The sequence below is a fragment of the Teleopsis dalmanni genome, chromosome 2, assembly GCF_002237135.1.
Source record: "Teleopsis dalmanni isolate 2A chromosome 2, ASM223713v2, whole genome shotgun sequence".
NCBI lineage: Eukaryota > Metazoa > Arthropoda > Insecta > Diptera > Diopsidae > Teleopsis > Teleopsis dalmanni.
This window is the reverse complement of record NC_051847.1, coordinates 106,087,410-106,104,826: the sequence shown is the minus strand read 5'-3', so window position 1 is coordinate 106,104,826 and position 17,417 is coordinate 106,087,410. Positions and strand designations below refer to the sequence as shown.

The 17,417-nt window shown below is 36.4% G+C and overlaps 2 protein-coding genes across 2 annotated transcripts; one reads left to right on the top strand and one right to left on the bottom strand.

Annotated features, from left to right (window-relative positions):
• Positions 1 to 1,155: 1,155 nt before the first annotated feature.
• On the bottom strand, positions 1,156 to 2,987 carry LOC119677197. Its single transcript, XM_038088469.1, has 2 exons — positions 1,756 to 2,987; positions 1,156 to 1,691 (listed from the first exon to the last, which is right to left on the bottom strand). The coding sequence occupies exon 1, from the start codon at positions 2,871 to 2,873 to the stop codon at positions 1,941 to 1,943; it is 933 nt and encodes a 310-aa protein (XP_037944397.1). The 5' UTR covers positions 2,874 to 2,987; the 3' UTR covers positions 1,156 to 1,691; positions 1,756 to 1,940.
• An 8,347-nt stretch (positions 2,988 to 11,334) lies between these two features.
• Positions 11,335 to 12,169, top strand: LOC119675310. The gene is made up of 2 exons (XM_038086506.1): positions 11,335 to 11,557; positions 11,616 to 12,169. The coding sequence occupies exons 1-2, from the start codon at positions 11,335 to 11,337 to the stop codon at positions 12,167 to 12,169; spliced, it is 777 nt and encodes a 258-aa protein (XP_037942434.1).
• Positions 12,170 to 17,417: the final 5,248 nt, after the last annotated feature.

Genomic DNA, 17,417 nt, shown 5'->3' with positions numbered 1-17,417 from the left:
GTGAGTTCATTGTTAAAATCCATAGTAAGGGAGATAACACTCCCCCTTGTGGTGTACCCCTACTGACGCACTTCCTAATGCTAAGATTGCCCATCTCTGCATTGATGATTCTAAACCCAAGCATAGAAGCGATCCATCGGGAGATACAGGCCGGGATGTTCATTTCGCTGAGAGCATCCTGAATGGCTACCACACTGACGTTATTAAAAGCTCCTTCTATATCCAGGAAGGCCGCTAAGGTAAATTGTTTACATCCAAGAGATTTCTCCACCACAGTGACGACCTCATGTAGTGCCGTTTCTGTGGACTTACCTTTGAGATATGCATGTTGAGCCCTTGATATTTTAGCGAAACTGTGTAAAGATCTGATGTGAGCATCGATCAGTCTTTCCATAGTTTTAAGTAAGAATGAAGTAAGGCTGATGGGTCTGTAATCTTTAGCCGTACTATGGCCTGTTCTACCTGCTTTTGGAATAAAAACTACTCTAACTTGTCTCCAGCCGCTGGGGACATGATTAAGTGAAAAGCAGCTACAGAAAATCGCGTACAGCCAATTTACAGCTACATCTCCCAGAGATTGTAACATAATTGGTAAGATCCCGTCAGGACCCGGACTTTTATATGGAGAGAATGAATCGATGGCCCATTTGATCCTTCTAGATGATACCACTGACTGTATAGTCTCGCCAGAATTGGCTGAACGATACGGCAATACCTTTGGGGGATCACCCGAGGAACCAGGAAAATGGGTATCCACTAATAGTGAGAGGGATTCCGTTAGGGATTTAACTGGATTTCCGTCTACTTTGTTAATGAGCGAGGGACAAGATTGGCCATTTGCTAGCAATTTGGCTAGTCTAGCCGATTCTTTAATGCTTTCAATTTGCTGGCAATGAGAATTCCATGACAATTTCTTGGATTCCCGAAGTGCTTTTTTGTAAACCCTAAGAGCATCTTTATATGGAGTCCAAACCTTGGTCCGATAGCTTTCGTTGAAGGCTCTTCTCGCATTCCTGCGGAGCAAAGAGAGCTTCTCGTTCCACCATGGTGGCCTACACTTCTTCGCATACGAGCGAGGACATGATGCTTCAAAGGAAGAAATAATATTATTTGTCAAAGAGTTGACCCTGCACTCCAATTCCCTAATCGAGTTAATTGGAGCGGGGGCTATGTTGATTTTTCTATTGAGCAATGACCTGAAAGTATCCCAGTTTGTCTTCCTGGGATTACGGTGAGATTGCTTAGCTACCATGGGAATATTCATCACAAACATGATATATCTATGATCAGAGAAGGAGTTCCTGGTTGAAACTCTCCAATCATTGATCGTTAAAGAGCACGAAGTCGAACAAAGGGTAATATCTAAAACCTCTTCCCAGCCTACACGATCATCCGTACTCGGAAAAATGAAGGTGGGAGTGTTACCCTTATTACATACTTCTAGATTACATTTTAATATAAAATCAAAAAGAGACTCACCTCTATCGTTAATTTCCGAGCTTCCCCACAAGGAGTGCCGGGCATTGGCATCACAACCCATCAGCAAGGCTAGCTTCTCGGTCTGCGCGAAATTTTGGACTAATAGTACCCCCTCTGGAGGTGCCTCATCGTCGTGTGGCATGTAGGCGGATGTTACCAAAATCGCAGGTTTTAGCTTCCGCTCTATCCGGATGGTGGTTATATCTAAAGAACTTAAGTGAGAGCAGAGAAAAGCATTAAGATGCGTTTTTGCTAAAATGCACGATCTAGGCTTACCCTGTCCTTTGTCATAAAAAAGATTATACCCATTGATGTTGAGCCCTTTGACACATGAGCTATGAACCCAGGGCTCTTGGATGATGGCAAGGTCGATGTCCTCCTCCCTGAGTAAGACAGCCAGATTATCCGTGGCACATTTAGAGTGTTTCAGGTTTATCTGCACGACCTTGGCCATTAATACATCAACAAGGTTTGCTATCGATGATGAGGTCATCTAGCAGCTTACTAGTGCCCTCAACCTCATCCAGAATATTATCCGGTGGCGCGTTTTTAAAGATTTTAATTTTTGCCTTCCGGATGCCGTAACGCAGCTTGCAGTCATTAGCCTCAATGACTGGCAAGCATTCTTCGTTGATAAGAAGTAAGTACGATTGGCTGTGTTTTTGCGGTTCTTCGGTCTTGAGAACCGACCAGTCTTCCATCAGGATTTCTGGATTTTGTAGCTTTAGCTGCTGCAGAATAAGGTCAGGAGGACCAAGGTTTTTGGGTAACCATACGCGCGCTCGAGGCCTCGATGGAATTTCCGCCGCAGGGACAAGTTTGAGCTTTAAACCGTCCCAGTTCTCACTAATCTTAGTGATCGCCTTGCTGAGAAAACTCCGCGAATACTCGTCGTCGCATCTGATCACTCGGTGACCACGGACGATATCTGCGCAGTCAAAAGAAGGAACGGACCCCGGATTAGTCATGAGCTCAGCCATAACCAATTCGGACAGTTTGGTCTCAATCAGCGCCCACCTCTCCATCAGCAGCTTGCCGTTAGAGTTGTGTTCGTCGATCAAGGCCACACTGAGATGGTCTCTCGCCACTTCACTGAAGGGACGAGAAGCTTGTGCCGGTCTTGACATTAGCTTTCCATCCCCCGTTCCATCTTTGTGCCGCTTCGCCTCCTTGCCGGGATCTTCCTGAGATCTGTTACGCTTGCCGCCATCTCCGACGTTCTTGCCGGTGATAACAGACTGGCGCAGACCTTCATCATGAAGATACTCCTCCACAATGGCGCGGTATTTAACAGCGTCGGCTTCGTCTCGTTCATGGACCTTGCCTTCTTTTTTATTGCCCTCAATTTTCTTTAGCATAAAAAGCGCTCGCTGGTAACGATTTTTGCGTGCCATGTTGGCCGTTTTTTTCCGAGATTTTGTATTGCCCTTACTGCTTAGACTGGCAGTTTTAAGCGTTGGCGTGCGGTTGGCACTCGGTCTACTTTGACTGGTAGACGGAGTGCCGTCGATTTTTTTGGTTGTTGGTTGGATTGGATTGGACGCCGGTGTACTGTGACTGGTACAACCGGTATTGGAATCGGCAACGATCTCGTCGTCCGATTTCAATAATTCGTCCTCCGTAAGTTTGGTGGGTTTATACTCTCCAGCCACGAGTTCCGAGACATTGTCGGGAGAAATCATAACATATTCATAATCGTCCACCTTACCCGGTAAGACAGGCGCGGCGGACCCGAGGATATTTGGACGAAAGAAGCGACCACCACAGCAGCGTCCCATACCATGGCTAGACCACAGTTACTCCCCAAGGCGGTCATATATTGGAGAGGCTCCGCAAAAATACAGTCGGACAGACCCCTTGACTGCAAACCTACTCGGTGAGCACGGATCGCGTAACACTCCCGAGTTAAGGGGACCTTCAAACCATGATCAGAACGCATTGAGTGGTGTGCAGCTATTAAAGAGCTAAGGACAATCACTCAATTCCTCCTGATCTTAGCTGGGCACCGTCCTGACAACGTACAGGACGAAAAAACTGTGTGACCCATTTCCAGACGGCACCCTCGTGGAGGGTTCAGTAGAAGGATTTTTCTGCCAACCATACCTACTACTACAAAATATGTATAGCGTAGCGATCCGAAACCTTGCATTTTTCAAGGGCGGAAACTAAACTAGGAGTGATAAATTTAATCGTTATGTCTGCGTTATCCCAATTTTGTTGAACTGTGATTAAAGATTCAGCTTCCATTTTGAAACAAATTTCTTCATCGAATTTACTCCAATTAAAATCAATAGAATTTTTAACCGCTCTTGCTTCGTTTGCTAAAAGGATATTAACTTCAGTCATACTCCCTGTACGACCATTTTCTCCTTGCTTACGAAAAAATTCTTGTTTTGACTACTTTTTCAATTCTACTTAAATATCTACCATATATAAATGATTAAGTAGAAATATATTATTTTTATTTTTTATTTATGTTTCTTCCGTTTCTTGTAAACATTTGCGATTGCATTGTGCATGCCAGCTAAAAGGTATGAAATAGAAAATAGAGCACAGTCGCTCAACTAATTATTGTGTTGTGCGCATAATTTTTAACCGATTTTGCATCAGTATCTTATTAAAAAGATATTTTAATTATCTATCAAATGAGTATATATTAATAACTATTGAAACAAGTAACAAAGATAAAAAAATGACCTTGAATTGAAAAATTTCTGTTTTTTGTACTGAAAACCCAACTTTGCTCGAGTGGCGCAACTTCATTTTTAATCCTATTGTTCTAAAACTTTAGGAATATCATTTTTTTGGTCAATGGCATATTCCTAGGGGATGCGCTCATTAAAAATCGCATTTTAGTTTTTCCCCTTTTAACGTGAGCCACCCTAATATACCACACATTATTCGTGAAATTTTAAAAAATTGAAGAACCTTTTTTAGACGCTTTAATGCATTCACGTTTTGAAATGTGTGATATGCGAATTATACGTTAATATTCGTTTTGAAACAAAATTTCCTGTCAATGTATTTTAAACTATGCCAAATATTTTTTTCCCAATATTTATTATTAAATTTAAACATTCTTGTATTCTATTTTAATTAAGATATGTATTGTATGCAATAATTAATCGAAGTTAAAATATATAAATTTACATAGCCATTTTAATATACAATTAAGTTAAATTAAAGTGAGTTTCAATTCAATTTATTAATTTCAAACAAATATAAGATTAATCATTAATTTGCACATGCAAACAAGATTTGCGTTTGCGGCACGTTTACATGTGCCGGAGTATCTCTGGTCATATCTCAGGCTCCATAAATGATAGAAACTTGAAATTTGTAACATTAATTAATTTTTAAAAAATACTTGTAAGGACAATACCGTCCAGAAATTTTTAGGTTTAATGTAGCATATTCTTTGTAAATTCATTTAATGGGAAATTTAAATTCATTTAACGTGTGTACTATACACGTACTTGATGTGTTTTGTGGGAGTAAAAAAATTTTAAATACTTTAAAAAAAATAATGCCATCCTGAAAATGTTTGCTGCCTATTAAAATATAACACGAAACCTAAATAAAATACAAAAAGTAAAAATTTTCGGGATACATTTTGAAAAAATTTTTTTTAATAATATTAATATTAGGTAATATTAGTACTTAAATATAATCAATCTTAATTGTTTAAACTATTTCTAAAAATTTCAATAAATTATCTTTAAAATGCCACAAATTTTAGGTTCCTATCATTTATGGAGCCTAGGATACGAACATTTAAAAAATAGACACATTTTGCTAATTGCTAATTGTCAAAAACCCATGGTTACATATTTCCTAGAAAAAAGATTTCAAAACTTTTTCCCGGGATACGAGCCTCCTTATTTTATGAAGGCGATTTCACGCAATAATAAATCAACTGTAGTATATTTCAATAATTCACGTTCAAAGATCGCAAGGCTTTTGGCGCTTTATTGTTTCAGTTGTCGCTAGTAAATGCGCCTCAGCATTTATGTGGCGATTAAATCTATCTTGATGTAATTTGGTTTACATTGTTGACACTCCAAGGTCACGATGTAAACCAGAATTTGTGGAAATTTATATTATGCTTGCGCAGCCCCACAGCTGGATTCCATATGTCCAGATTGGCTACAGCATTAATTTATATAATACAAATTTATTGTGTAGCGATAGATTTGATTTTCTGCCGATTAACCATCTTAGTTTAGCGTCTAACGTTTAGCGTCTAGCTTTTGACATTTCGATTTGTGAAGTTTACATGCACTGATTTTTCTTTATTTAGGTTGATTTTTTGTGTTGGAAATGGACAAAAAAACTGAACAAATTGCAACTCACGAAATCGTGTAATTGTGTAATTTGTGTAGCCAACTTATAACCTTATCCTAAATAAATAAAATTAATACATACGTAAAAGGACGCTCTAAACACTAATATATATTGAAATATTTTTAAATACACAAAATGAAACTAAGCAGAGAATCAACTAATTCGGTGATTCTCAGATACGTACAAATTTGATAAATAGTGCTGCCAGTCCCAAGTGTCGTAATAATAACTTAAAATGAACTTTTGTATAGAAATTTGTTAGCTATCTCTCTCAGCTGTTTGAATTGTGTGCAAACAATTTTCGCTGTTAACGTATGTTTCGCTTTTGCTGTTGATGTGAGTGCTGCCAAGGCATTTACACACAACAAACTAATCAGATTACGCGTTTTGGGTTGTTCAAGCAACTGATTAACATCAAAATGCTAAATTTTTTTTATATGAAGTTTTTGAATCAACTAAGCAACCAATCAGTTGCCTGAATACCCCTATTATATGAGCGATTATGAAAGAATTATACGACGGCATTCTCAGATTAGTGAAAATGGCCTAAGTGGCTATATAATGCTAAATTCAGAACACGCTATAATAAATGATCAATCTGCAATTAAATCCCTAAATAAACCAGCAATAGAAAGAAATGTATCAAAAATAGCTTGTGAAATAGCAACTGCAAATAAAATTAAATTAAATTATAATAAAAAAGATAATTCAAAAAACACTTTGCCAATCAAAGAACAATAATGTATGAAAAAAAATCATCACACAACAGTCATTAACTAACACGACTTCGAGTGTTCCAAACAAGGAAACACCCAAATCAGCTGAACAAAGTCACCAAATTCCAAAAAGATCGAACCTCAACAACCCCTCTCGGAAACAATCGTTTCTTCTTGCTGGCTAATGAGAATAAACCAAGTACTAGCAGTAAATCCACTGAAAAACTCAAACCTCCACCGAGTTATTTGAGCGACCGTAGCTCAAAAGCACTTATTGAATACTTAGCACAACTGGTAGGAAATAAAAATTTCTATGTCGTGCCTCTTACAAAAGGTAATGTACATAAAACGAAAATTCAAGTAGACAGCAAAGCAAACTATCGTGAAGTTATTAGAGACCTACAAGCTATAAATTGGAAGTACTACACGTATCAACTTAAAAGCAGTAAGGATGTTTCTGTGGTCATAAAAGGAATCGATCCCAACGTAAACACTGATGAGTTAAAAGAAGCTCTTGGTGATTTAGGATTTCATGCCAAGTCAGTTATTAATATAATGAACAGCGACAAAACTCCACAGCCAATGTGTAAGGTAGAGCTGCTGCCAAATCCCTGTTACGTTCAACATCCTTTACATTCATGTGTGCAGAGTTAGAGTCTGGCACGGTGGCAAGGCCAGCTAGCTCGTCAGAAAAGGGTTGGATTCTTTACTCCGCTATAGCACATCCGAACCGTAACAAAAAAAATAAAGAAAAATCGTGCCAGAGAATTTGGTTCAAAAAAAAAAAATTTACAATCAATGATAGTAATTTTATATAATATTAATACCCTGTGTCTACCAGTTTTTTTTTTCTTTTTTTTTTTTTTTCTTCTTCGTATTGTCCCTGTCCTTGTTGGTCGGTTTGGACCTACCCACCCTCACTACATTACCGTAGTTACCGTTGAGCTGAAGTAACAGGCCCTGTTAAATTCTCTCCAGCTCCCTATTTTCATGTTCGTCCCTGTCCTGTCTAACTCATTTTTATTTTACTGCAACCTAACATTGCCCCCTTCTTCACTTTCACCTGTCACCTATATCTATTGAACTTACATCATTTACACATTTAGTTTGTTACAAAAAAAAAAAAAAAAGAAAATCTTATGAATGGAATTATTTTTAATTTTGTTTCTTTTTTTCTTTTTATGGTTTATTATTTTATTATATAATAATACAAAAAAAATTCGACTAAACTAAACTAAGCAAAATTCTCTTCAAATAAAAAAAATACAAAAGAATATATATATATATATATACATAATGTATTCATAATAAAAAACTTACAATCTACTCTTACTATTTAATGCACAACTATATGTATATCCATAATATATTTATAATAAGAAAATAGATAAATATAACGAGAATAAAAAAATAGCTTTCTATACATCAACTTGTTGTTTTGTTTTTTTTTCCTTTTTTTTTTTTTTTTTCTTTTACATTTAGACTACCAATATTTTAATTACTTTGATTACTCTTACCAACATCGTAGCAGTGACGTCACTCCGCGTTGCTGACCTAAATAGCTACAAAAAAATTAAAAAAACAAATTGTGGATAATCAAAGAAAAAAACAACAAAACAAAGACACCTGATGTGCTTGATCACTTATAATATATGTACATCATTTAAAGTAAAAAAAAATGTATATATTCTAATCTTGCGTGACTAATATCATATCCAAAATAAATTAACAATGAATATTATTTCTACTAATAATTTCATAAATAGAACTAATTAATTCAAGAAAATTAATAAAAAAAAACTTAATGTATATATAAAAAAATTCAAATTATTAAAATAAGTTGGAGAAAAAAAAAATTTTTAATTTAGAAACAAAAAAAATATGAGATTGAATATTTAAAAAAAATTGTAAGACATTATAGACGGCAATAAGTCATAGATAATTGAACAACTGAGTAAGCATAATAAAATTGCTTAAATGAATTTAATGAATTTAATTAATTTAATCATAAGCATTAACGTAAAAAAATCATATCCTGTAGCACTTCCGCGCGGTCTTAGTATTCTCCGTTGCTATTCTACAACTGTAAGGGTAGCTTACCGTACCAGTTGCTGTTAGATGTACTTGCAGTGAGTCCTAGGGCTAATTCCATATGTTTATCACTCCTTATTGAACTTGACTTATTACACATATAATACGGCTTGTTAGGTTGTTAAATCAAAGTTTCACCGACATGTTATATTTATATATGGCTAATTCCATATGCTTATCAATCCTTATTGGACTTGATTTATTACACTTATAATACGGCTTATTAGGTTGTTAAATCAAAGTTTCACCGATATGTTATATTTATATATGGCTAATTCCATATGCTTATCAATCCTTATTGGACTTGATTTATTACACATATAATACGGCTTGTTAGGTTGTTAAATCCAAGTTTCACCGATATGTTATATTTATTTGAATTTTTTTCGATCATCAATTTATTCAAAGTTTTGATCATTTAAACCTCCGATTTGTAAAAATATTTTTTTTTTTCACTTTCATTTTTTATTCACTTTAATTATTTTTGTATTAATAATAATTAATTTTTAAATGTTCACTTTAATTATTTTTGTATTAATAATAGTTAATTTTAAATGTTCACTTTAATTATTTTTGTATTAATAATAATTAATTTTTAAATGTTCACTTTAATTATTTTTGTATTAATAATAATTAATTTTTAAATGTTCACTTTAATTATTTTTGTATTATAATAGTTAATTTTTAAATGTTCACTTTAATTATTTTTGTATTAATAATAATTAATTTTTAAATGTTCACTTTAATTATTTTTGTATTAATAATAATTAATTTTTAAATATTCACTTTTTACTAATATATTTCAATATATCGTCTAAAATTTTTCAAGTCGCTCGCGGACATCAACCGTCTTCTTCCAAAGACTTCCTCCAAAAAAAAAACTGCAACCAATATCTCTATCTTATGTATATCATTCTCCTCCCGTAATTTAATCCGTTGGACACTCATCCCGTACACTTTTCGGGGTCGTTCCTTGAACCTCCAGTTAATGTTATTTTTCTTTCCACCTTCCGAACACTTTTTTTTTCTTTTTATCTTATTTCAATACTTGCATTACACATTGCTCTGGCAGCATTGATCATTTCAACTTCCAATTTGGCCAAACTTTTCGCCGCGACTCTTGATCAAAACAAAAGAAAACAAAAAAAATGTACAAAAGCTTTTTTTTTTTTCTTTCTTGCAAATTTTGACATTTCGCTGTGCGTGCAATGCACAGGCTAATTTTAATTTATAAAAAAAAATAAAAATAAAAATAAATAAAAAAAATGAGTAGACGGTGTGTCAATAAAATATTACTGCCGCGAATTTGGACAAGGAAGTGCATGCTCACTTTACCAAAGGAACCACCGTGAGACAAGCAGGTGCTGCACTGAGACTGCCTGGACAACGTGGGACATGCGAGGTAATATCATGTTTTTAATTTTCTTACTCATGTTAGCCTATCACCTCCTACTCACACAGGCATACACAACATCCCTCAAAACTAAAGTAGAATGAAGATCATCCAATTTACAAATAACGGTACTTGTTGAACTATTGAGTTTTTGTGGAACCCCTTACCAACAGAATGGACCTGTACAATGCGTCAACTGCCAGGATTTTGGTCATACAAAAACCTATTGTACGTTATTCAGCATACTTCAGAATGCGACAAAAAAGTTCATGATGACAAAAAGGTGGTAAATTGTAATAACTACAATGCAGTGATGTCTGCTCTAAGGTGCGGAGGTGTGCGGCGCACATCCTAACATAATTTGCAAAATGTTAAATAATAAACCATATATAAATTTATTAAATAGCTTTATATCGAGAATTAATATTATTTATTACATTTCCATATATATGTATATATTTTTAAACATTAAAGTTTTACTCGTAGCAAAAACAATTAAATATAATTGTCTTTGAAAACTCAATCAATTTTCTTCTCTTAGCTTCTATAGATGTTAGATGTGCCCATAACTTTGCAGCACAATTAAAGAACATTTCTATTGTAATTCATCTTTCTCCTTTGGGCAGTTGCATTCACAAATTTCTGTCGTTAATTGTGCTCAACAGAAAAATGAATAAAAAAATGTGCGTGTGGAATTGTATGAGAGTAATTTTCTGTTCTATTCAAATATCAACTGCATGCATACGAATCCAATATACTGATTTGCCGAAGCACTTGGTTGTGCGGTCTAATCTGCAGCACACTGTGGTGTCCACCCAAACGTATTTATGATACGTAAGTGAAACCAAAGAAATGTTTTTGTCTTGGTATAATAAACATAATATACCAGAATTTATATTCTGAATGAAGGAAATTTGGATCGTAATTAAATTTTAACAAGGAGTTGAGAAATACAACTCTGTAATTGTAATCCAATGTCAACCTATGTTTCACATGAGGTTGATAAGAATAAAAATGCAAGAGGAGACGAAAAGAATTTGATTGAGCAGAAAAAGTAAAAAGATTTTAGAAAGGTTGTTGGCAAAGTATATATAAGTGAAGATTTAAAAAATTAAGCAAATTGTAACTTTATATTATAAATAAAAAAAGTAAAAATAATTGTCTATAGTAACGACAAATTGGTGACCCCGACGTGATTCCGGGAATTAAAACCATATTTGGTGACGCCGGAATTAAAACAACAATTTGTAAAAAAGCTAAGTAGCAGCCACAGAGTCTCGCAACGCAAATTCTTTAACAAGCGGAAATATCATGAACGAAGGCGAAGCAGTCAGCGCAACAACCAGCACTACAGTACAACATGGTACAACACCGGCAGAAATTTGCCGTATAGGTGTCAAGCCGCCGGTATTTTGCAAACGCGACCCTGACTTATACTTCCTGCAGATGGAGGCGCAATTTCGCGAAATTGACGAAATACGACTACGTGATTGGGTCGTTAGATGGGTCTACACTAAGAAACGTTGCGGATATTGTAAGATCACCTCCATCTCAAAACAAATACGACGCAATAAGGAATCGCCTGATACAAGACTTTGCTGACTCTGAAAACAAAAAATTACGCAGACTCATACTCGAGTGCGAACTGCATGACAACAAGCCATCACAATTACTTTGCACTATGCGCGACCTAGCAGCTGGAGCCATGAATGACGGCGCACTGAAACAATTCTGGCTAGATCGTTTGCCCGTTGCAGTGCGAGCTGTTGTGTCCATCGCTGACGGTGATCTTGACAAATGCGCACTTCAAGCTGATAAAATGATGGAGATGGGGAGTTATGGTTCTGTAGCCACTGTAGATGGTGCAAAAAATTCTCAATCAGCACAGTCATCATCAATTGAAGAAATGCAAACCATAAATAACGCCGTTTTACAACTGAGCAAAGATGTAGCTGAAATAAAGCAGCGACAATACTCAAATAGAAGACCTCGATTCCGAACTCCAGATCGTGATCCAGTCCAGCACATCCGCACATGTTCTGCAAATCAGGTTAGTAAGCAACCTCTTTGTTTCTACCATTACAGGTTTGGTGCCAATGCAATCAAATGTACCAAACCTTGCAAATACAAGGCACCGGAAAACTAAAAACAGCTTTGTCAGAGACGGTAGATGAAGCTAGTTTAATAAGAAGTTCGTTTAATAAGAAGCTCATTCAGTGAGAAGCTCATTCAGTGATAACTTATATACATATTTACAATAAGCTTACAATAGGTAAAATTCAACAACTTTCCTATTATCAGTTGCTAGCGGAGAACCTAAAACATTTTAATTATTGCGACTGCACTTCACGACTGCTGCTGCTGCTCGTTTTCCACTATTTCTAACTGCTTCTACACCACGTTTTGTAACTGCTTCCGCTCCACGTTTTGTGAGAAGTTCGTTTAGTATGAAGCTAGTGGTTATAAGTCAAGCCGTCTGTTTATTGTTGACAAAAAGACTCAACACAAATTTTTGGTAAATACGGGCGCACATTTCTCGGTTTTTTCGATAACCGCAATCGCTAATCCTAAACCCAAACCCACAACAAGTACACTGTTTGCAGCGAACGGATCACACATTAAAACATATGGTTCCAAACTTCTGACACTCAATCTGGGGCTGAGGAAAAGTTTCGCCTGGTATTTCACCATCGCTGACGTGTCAAAGCCAATACTAGGAGCCGACTTCCTCAAAAATCTCAACTTATTGGTCGACGTCGCTAACAAGCGAATTATTGACAATCAAACGAAGTTGCAGACGTTGTGCATAGCCGAAATTGTAGCTTACTCTCCAGTTTCTTCAGTCAACAGCGACAACAGGTATCAGAAACTCCTGGCCAAATTCAAGGACCTGACTTCACCACTGACATTTAATTCGTTGGACACAACAAAAACAACGGTTCAACATCACATTTACACTAGCGGACGTCCTGTTTTTTCACGCGCTCGGCGGCTGAACCCAAGTATGTTACAGATAGCTCGTCAAGAATTCGAGTACATGTTAAGTCATGGAATTTGCACCCACTCGAAGAGTGATTGGGCTAGCCCGTTGAATATGGTTTCTAAAAAGAACGGCACGTGGCGACCATGTGGAGATTATCGACGACTCAACTCACAAACGTTACCAGACCGATATCCTATCCCACACATCCAAGACTTCGCACAAACATTCAACGGCAAGTCAATCTACACTACGATAGACATCGAAAAAGCGTATTTCAACATACCGAATAGCTGCAGAAGACAAAAAAAAACAGCGATCATCACACCATTTGGTCTTTTTGAATTCAACGTGATGACATTTGGATTATGCAATGCCGCGCAGACATTCCAACGCTATATGGACCAAGTTCTTTCAGGTCTAGACTTCGTCGTCTGCTACATTGACGATATTTGTATCGCGTCCAGCAGTGAAGAAGAACACTACCAACATGTCACAACGGTATTCCAACGCCTCCAGCAGCATGGGTTAAAAATTAATGTAAGTAAATGTGTTTTCGCTAATAACGAAGTGACCTTCCTAGGACATCGTGTAAACAAAGATGGTGTTAGTCCTCGAGTAGAGAAAATCAACCACATTACAAAATTCAAAAAGCCAGTACAAACACACGAACTACGTAGATTCCTGGCCATGCTGAATTTTTATCGACGATTTCTTCCCAACGCAGCGGTGATGCAAGGTCAATTGCAAGCGGTTATCAAAGGCAACAAAAAGAAGGACAAAAGTCTTATTGTCTGGACACAAGAAGCTGAGACTGCATTTGAACAATGTAAGCAAGCAATAGCCGACGCAGTAACCCTGGCACATCCACTACCAGAAGCACATTTAGTTCTAAACGTAGACGCCAGTAACTTCGCCGTTGGTGCAGCAATTCATCACGTTTGCAACGAACAAATGAAACCATTAGGATTCTACTCCAAGCGGATGACAGACGCACAGAAGCGCTATAGTACTTATGATCGTGAACTGCTTGCAATATATCAGTCGGTAAAGCATTTCAAACATATTATAGAAGGAAGACAATGTACTATTTTAACTGATCATAAACCGATCATATTCGCTTTTATGCAAAAACCTGAAAAAGCATCTCCACGTCAACTTCGACACCTCGACTTCATTGGTCAATTCACAACGGACATACGTCACATCTCAGGAAGGGATAACATAGTGGCAGATCTTCTATCTCGTATCGAAGTGATCAGCAAAGACGGAGATATAAATTTTGAATCATTGGCTTAAAGTCAAAAAACAGATAATGAGACCAACGATTTCTTAACCAGCAACAATACCGCGCTCAAACTCAAGCTTATAACTATTCCAGGCGCAACAATATCCATCGCCTGTGACATGTCAACAGTGAATGCACGTCCATTCATTCCTAAACCATTTCGACAACACATTTTCAATGTCGTGCATTGCCTTTCACATCCAGGTAAAAAAGCCACTGTTAAACTCATTAGTAAGCGGTACGTGTGGCCGAATATGAATCAGGACATCACTCGAAAGGTACGAACATGCATCCCGTGCCAACGTGCAAAGGTCATTAGGCACAACAAAACAGCAATTGGCAGTTTCACAACGCCAGAACAACGGTTCGCAGCAATACATATCGACCTAATTGGACCACTACCTGCCAAAAATGGATATACATATTGCTTAACCTGTATCGACCGATTTAGTAGATGGCCGGCAGCAATCCCAATTGAAGACATTCATGCTTCAACAGTCGCTACTGCAATAATTAATGGTTGGATAACACATTTCGGAGTACCAACGCAAATCACCAATGACCAAGGTCGTCAGTTTGAATCCCAACTTTTTAACGAGCTGGCACGCACACTAGGCGTAAGACACTTGCGATCAAGTCCTCGCCACCCACAAAGCAATGGCATGATCGAACGCTTCCACCGTACGTTAAAAACAGCCTTAAAGTGTAAAAATGACCAACACTGGACCGAAGTACTTCCACTTGTCATCCTTGCCCTAAGAAATATTCACAAGGAAGATCTGGACGCCACACCCGCAGAAATCGTATATGGTAGCGCACTAAAGCTGCCATGTGATTTTTTTGAGGAAGTCAAAGACGACCAAGTATGTTCAGAATTCGTGAAACGCTTCAGACAAGCCATGAACAACATTCGCCCCGACCCAGTATCACAACATTCAAAGGACAAGGTTTTTGTACAACACCAGTTACAAAAATGTACTCACGTTTTCCTGCGTGATGATGCAGTACGACCACCTTTGAAAGCACCATATGAGGGGCCATACAAAGTTGTAAGTCGGTCTGATAAGACATTCGAACTACTGGTAAAAGGAAAACAAGTACGCGTAAGTATCGACCGCCTAAAAGCAGCATTCTTACCAAACAGCGAACTGAAGGCGAATGTAAACGACACACAACTCTCCGATACAAGCACACCAAGTGAAAATACTGGCAAGGCAACACGAAGTGGAAGAACCACACGTCTGCCCCAAAAATACGTTACCTTCAATCTATCGTGATATCGTCCATAACTCAATCACTGGCAGGGGAGTAATGTGGTGTCCACCCAAACGTATTTATGATACGTAAGTGAAACCAAAGAAGTGTTTTTGTCTTGGTATAATAAACATAATATACCAGAATTTATATTCTGAATAAAGGAAATTTGGATCGTAATTAAATTTTAACAAGGAGTTGAGAAATACAACTCTGTAATTGTAATCCAATGTCAACCTATGTTCCACATGAGGTTGATAAGAATGAAAATGCAAGAGGAGACGAAAAGAATTTGATTGAGCAGAAAAAGTAAAAAGATTTTAGAAAGGTTGTTGGCAAAGTATATATAAGTGAAGATTTAAAAAATTAAGCAAATTGTAACTTTATATTATAAATAAAAAAAGTAAAAATAATTGTCTATAGTAACGACAACACATTTCAGTATATTTCTTTAAATTTCGTCTCTCCCCTTTTAACTGTAGCACCAGCGAAAACAGCCCCCTGATGTGCGGAAAAATTGGCCGCACATTCATACATTGCAAGTGTGTTCGATTTTGTTCGATCACTGCATAAACAAGTACGGTTCTCAATACAAACTTTTGTTTGAAAATATTAGGTTTGATGTTTTAAGAATAAGAAGTATGTAAAAAGTTGTGTTTATTCCATATTGATACAATATTAAACTTATATATACATATGTATATAAATTATTAATTTAATTTGTATGTTAAATATTATTTTGTTAATAAATTGTTAATATTATATTGTAAATATTGTTGAAGTTAAAGCCTCATACAATGTTAATAACACTACACATATATAAATATTTTTGTCAAGCTTTAATAAGCTTTTATTTACTCTTATATAATTAATTTAATAAATAACGACAGTTGTTATAATACACTCGAAAAGAATACAACGCGTTTTTATTTAAAAGGTGTGTTCTACATTTAAAAATCCAACAGGTTATGGACCCAGGCATAACTCAACCAATATGAATTCAATATATAATATTGACAAACTTGATGAAAACAATTACGACTCATGGCGTATCCAGATGAGGAGTGTCTTCAAGGGCTCTAGTGTGTCGTAAGTGAAAAAATGTCTGAAGTGATCAGGGATGGAAAAGATCGGGACATATATGAAAAATGGAAACAGAACGATGAAAAGACGTTGGCAGTAATAAAGTTATCAATAAAAACTGCAGTAATTGGACATGTAAAGAAATGTAATACCGCAAAATACGCTTGGACTGGCTTAAGAGAAATTCAACAGCCCACTGGACTGGCAAGGAAGGTATCTTTATTTAAGAAAATGCTATATGAGTGAGGGTGATTCCATGCAGCAGTATATTCCAAGTTTTGGTTGCTTGTTATAATGATTTTAGTAATTTTGCTAAAAAGTTACGAAAATTTTGTTGTTGCCTTAGAAACACGAGATCAGCTTCCAAAGCTTAGTGATTTAAACACAGAACTATTTGAAGAAAACGAACGGCGAAAACACAATAAAATAGTTGAATCAGACGGTACTGTACAAGCATTAGTTGTTCCATCAGGCCATAAATATTAAAGGAAATATTACAACAATGATCACACCATAAGAAATAGCGGAGGTAAAGAAGATAAGAATTTGAGAAAAATCAGTAACTTTAAATGTTACAAATGTGGGAAGAAAGGCCATTCCACTGCAGAATGGAGATCAAAAGAAACTTCTGTTAAGAGAACTGAAAAAACATATAAACAGCACAGTGTGTCTTAAATGCAAATGCTATATTAAACCGTTTCAATCGTCTCAAAGTAAAACAAAAAATATCTTCGATTTAGTCCATAGTGATGTTTGTGGACCAATAAATGTTAATTCATTAGGAGGATC

What these genes read in the sequence shown, in the direction of transcription:
- LOC119677197 (XM_038088469.1), bottom strand. Translation starts at nt 2,873, where the DNA reads ATGGCACGCAAAAATCGTTACCAGCGAGCGCTTTTTATGCTAAAGAAA.
- LOC119675310 (XM_038086506.1), top strand. Translation starts at nt 11,335, where the DNA reads ATGAACGAAGGCGAAGCAGTCAGCGCAACAACCAGCACTACAGTACAA. An exon ending in TAAGAAACGTTGCGGATATT is followed by an intron (nt 11,558 to 11,615) that starts GTAAGATCACCT and finishes GCCTGATACAAG; the next exon opens with ACTTTGCTGACTCTGAAAAC.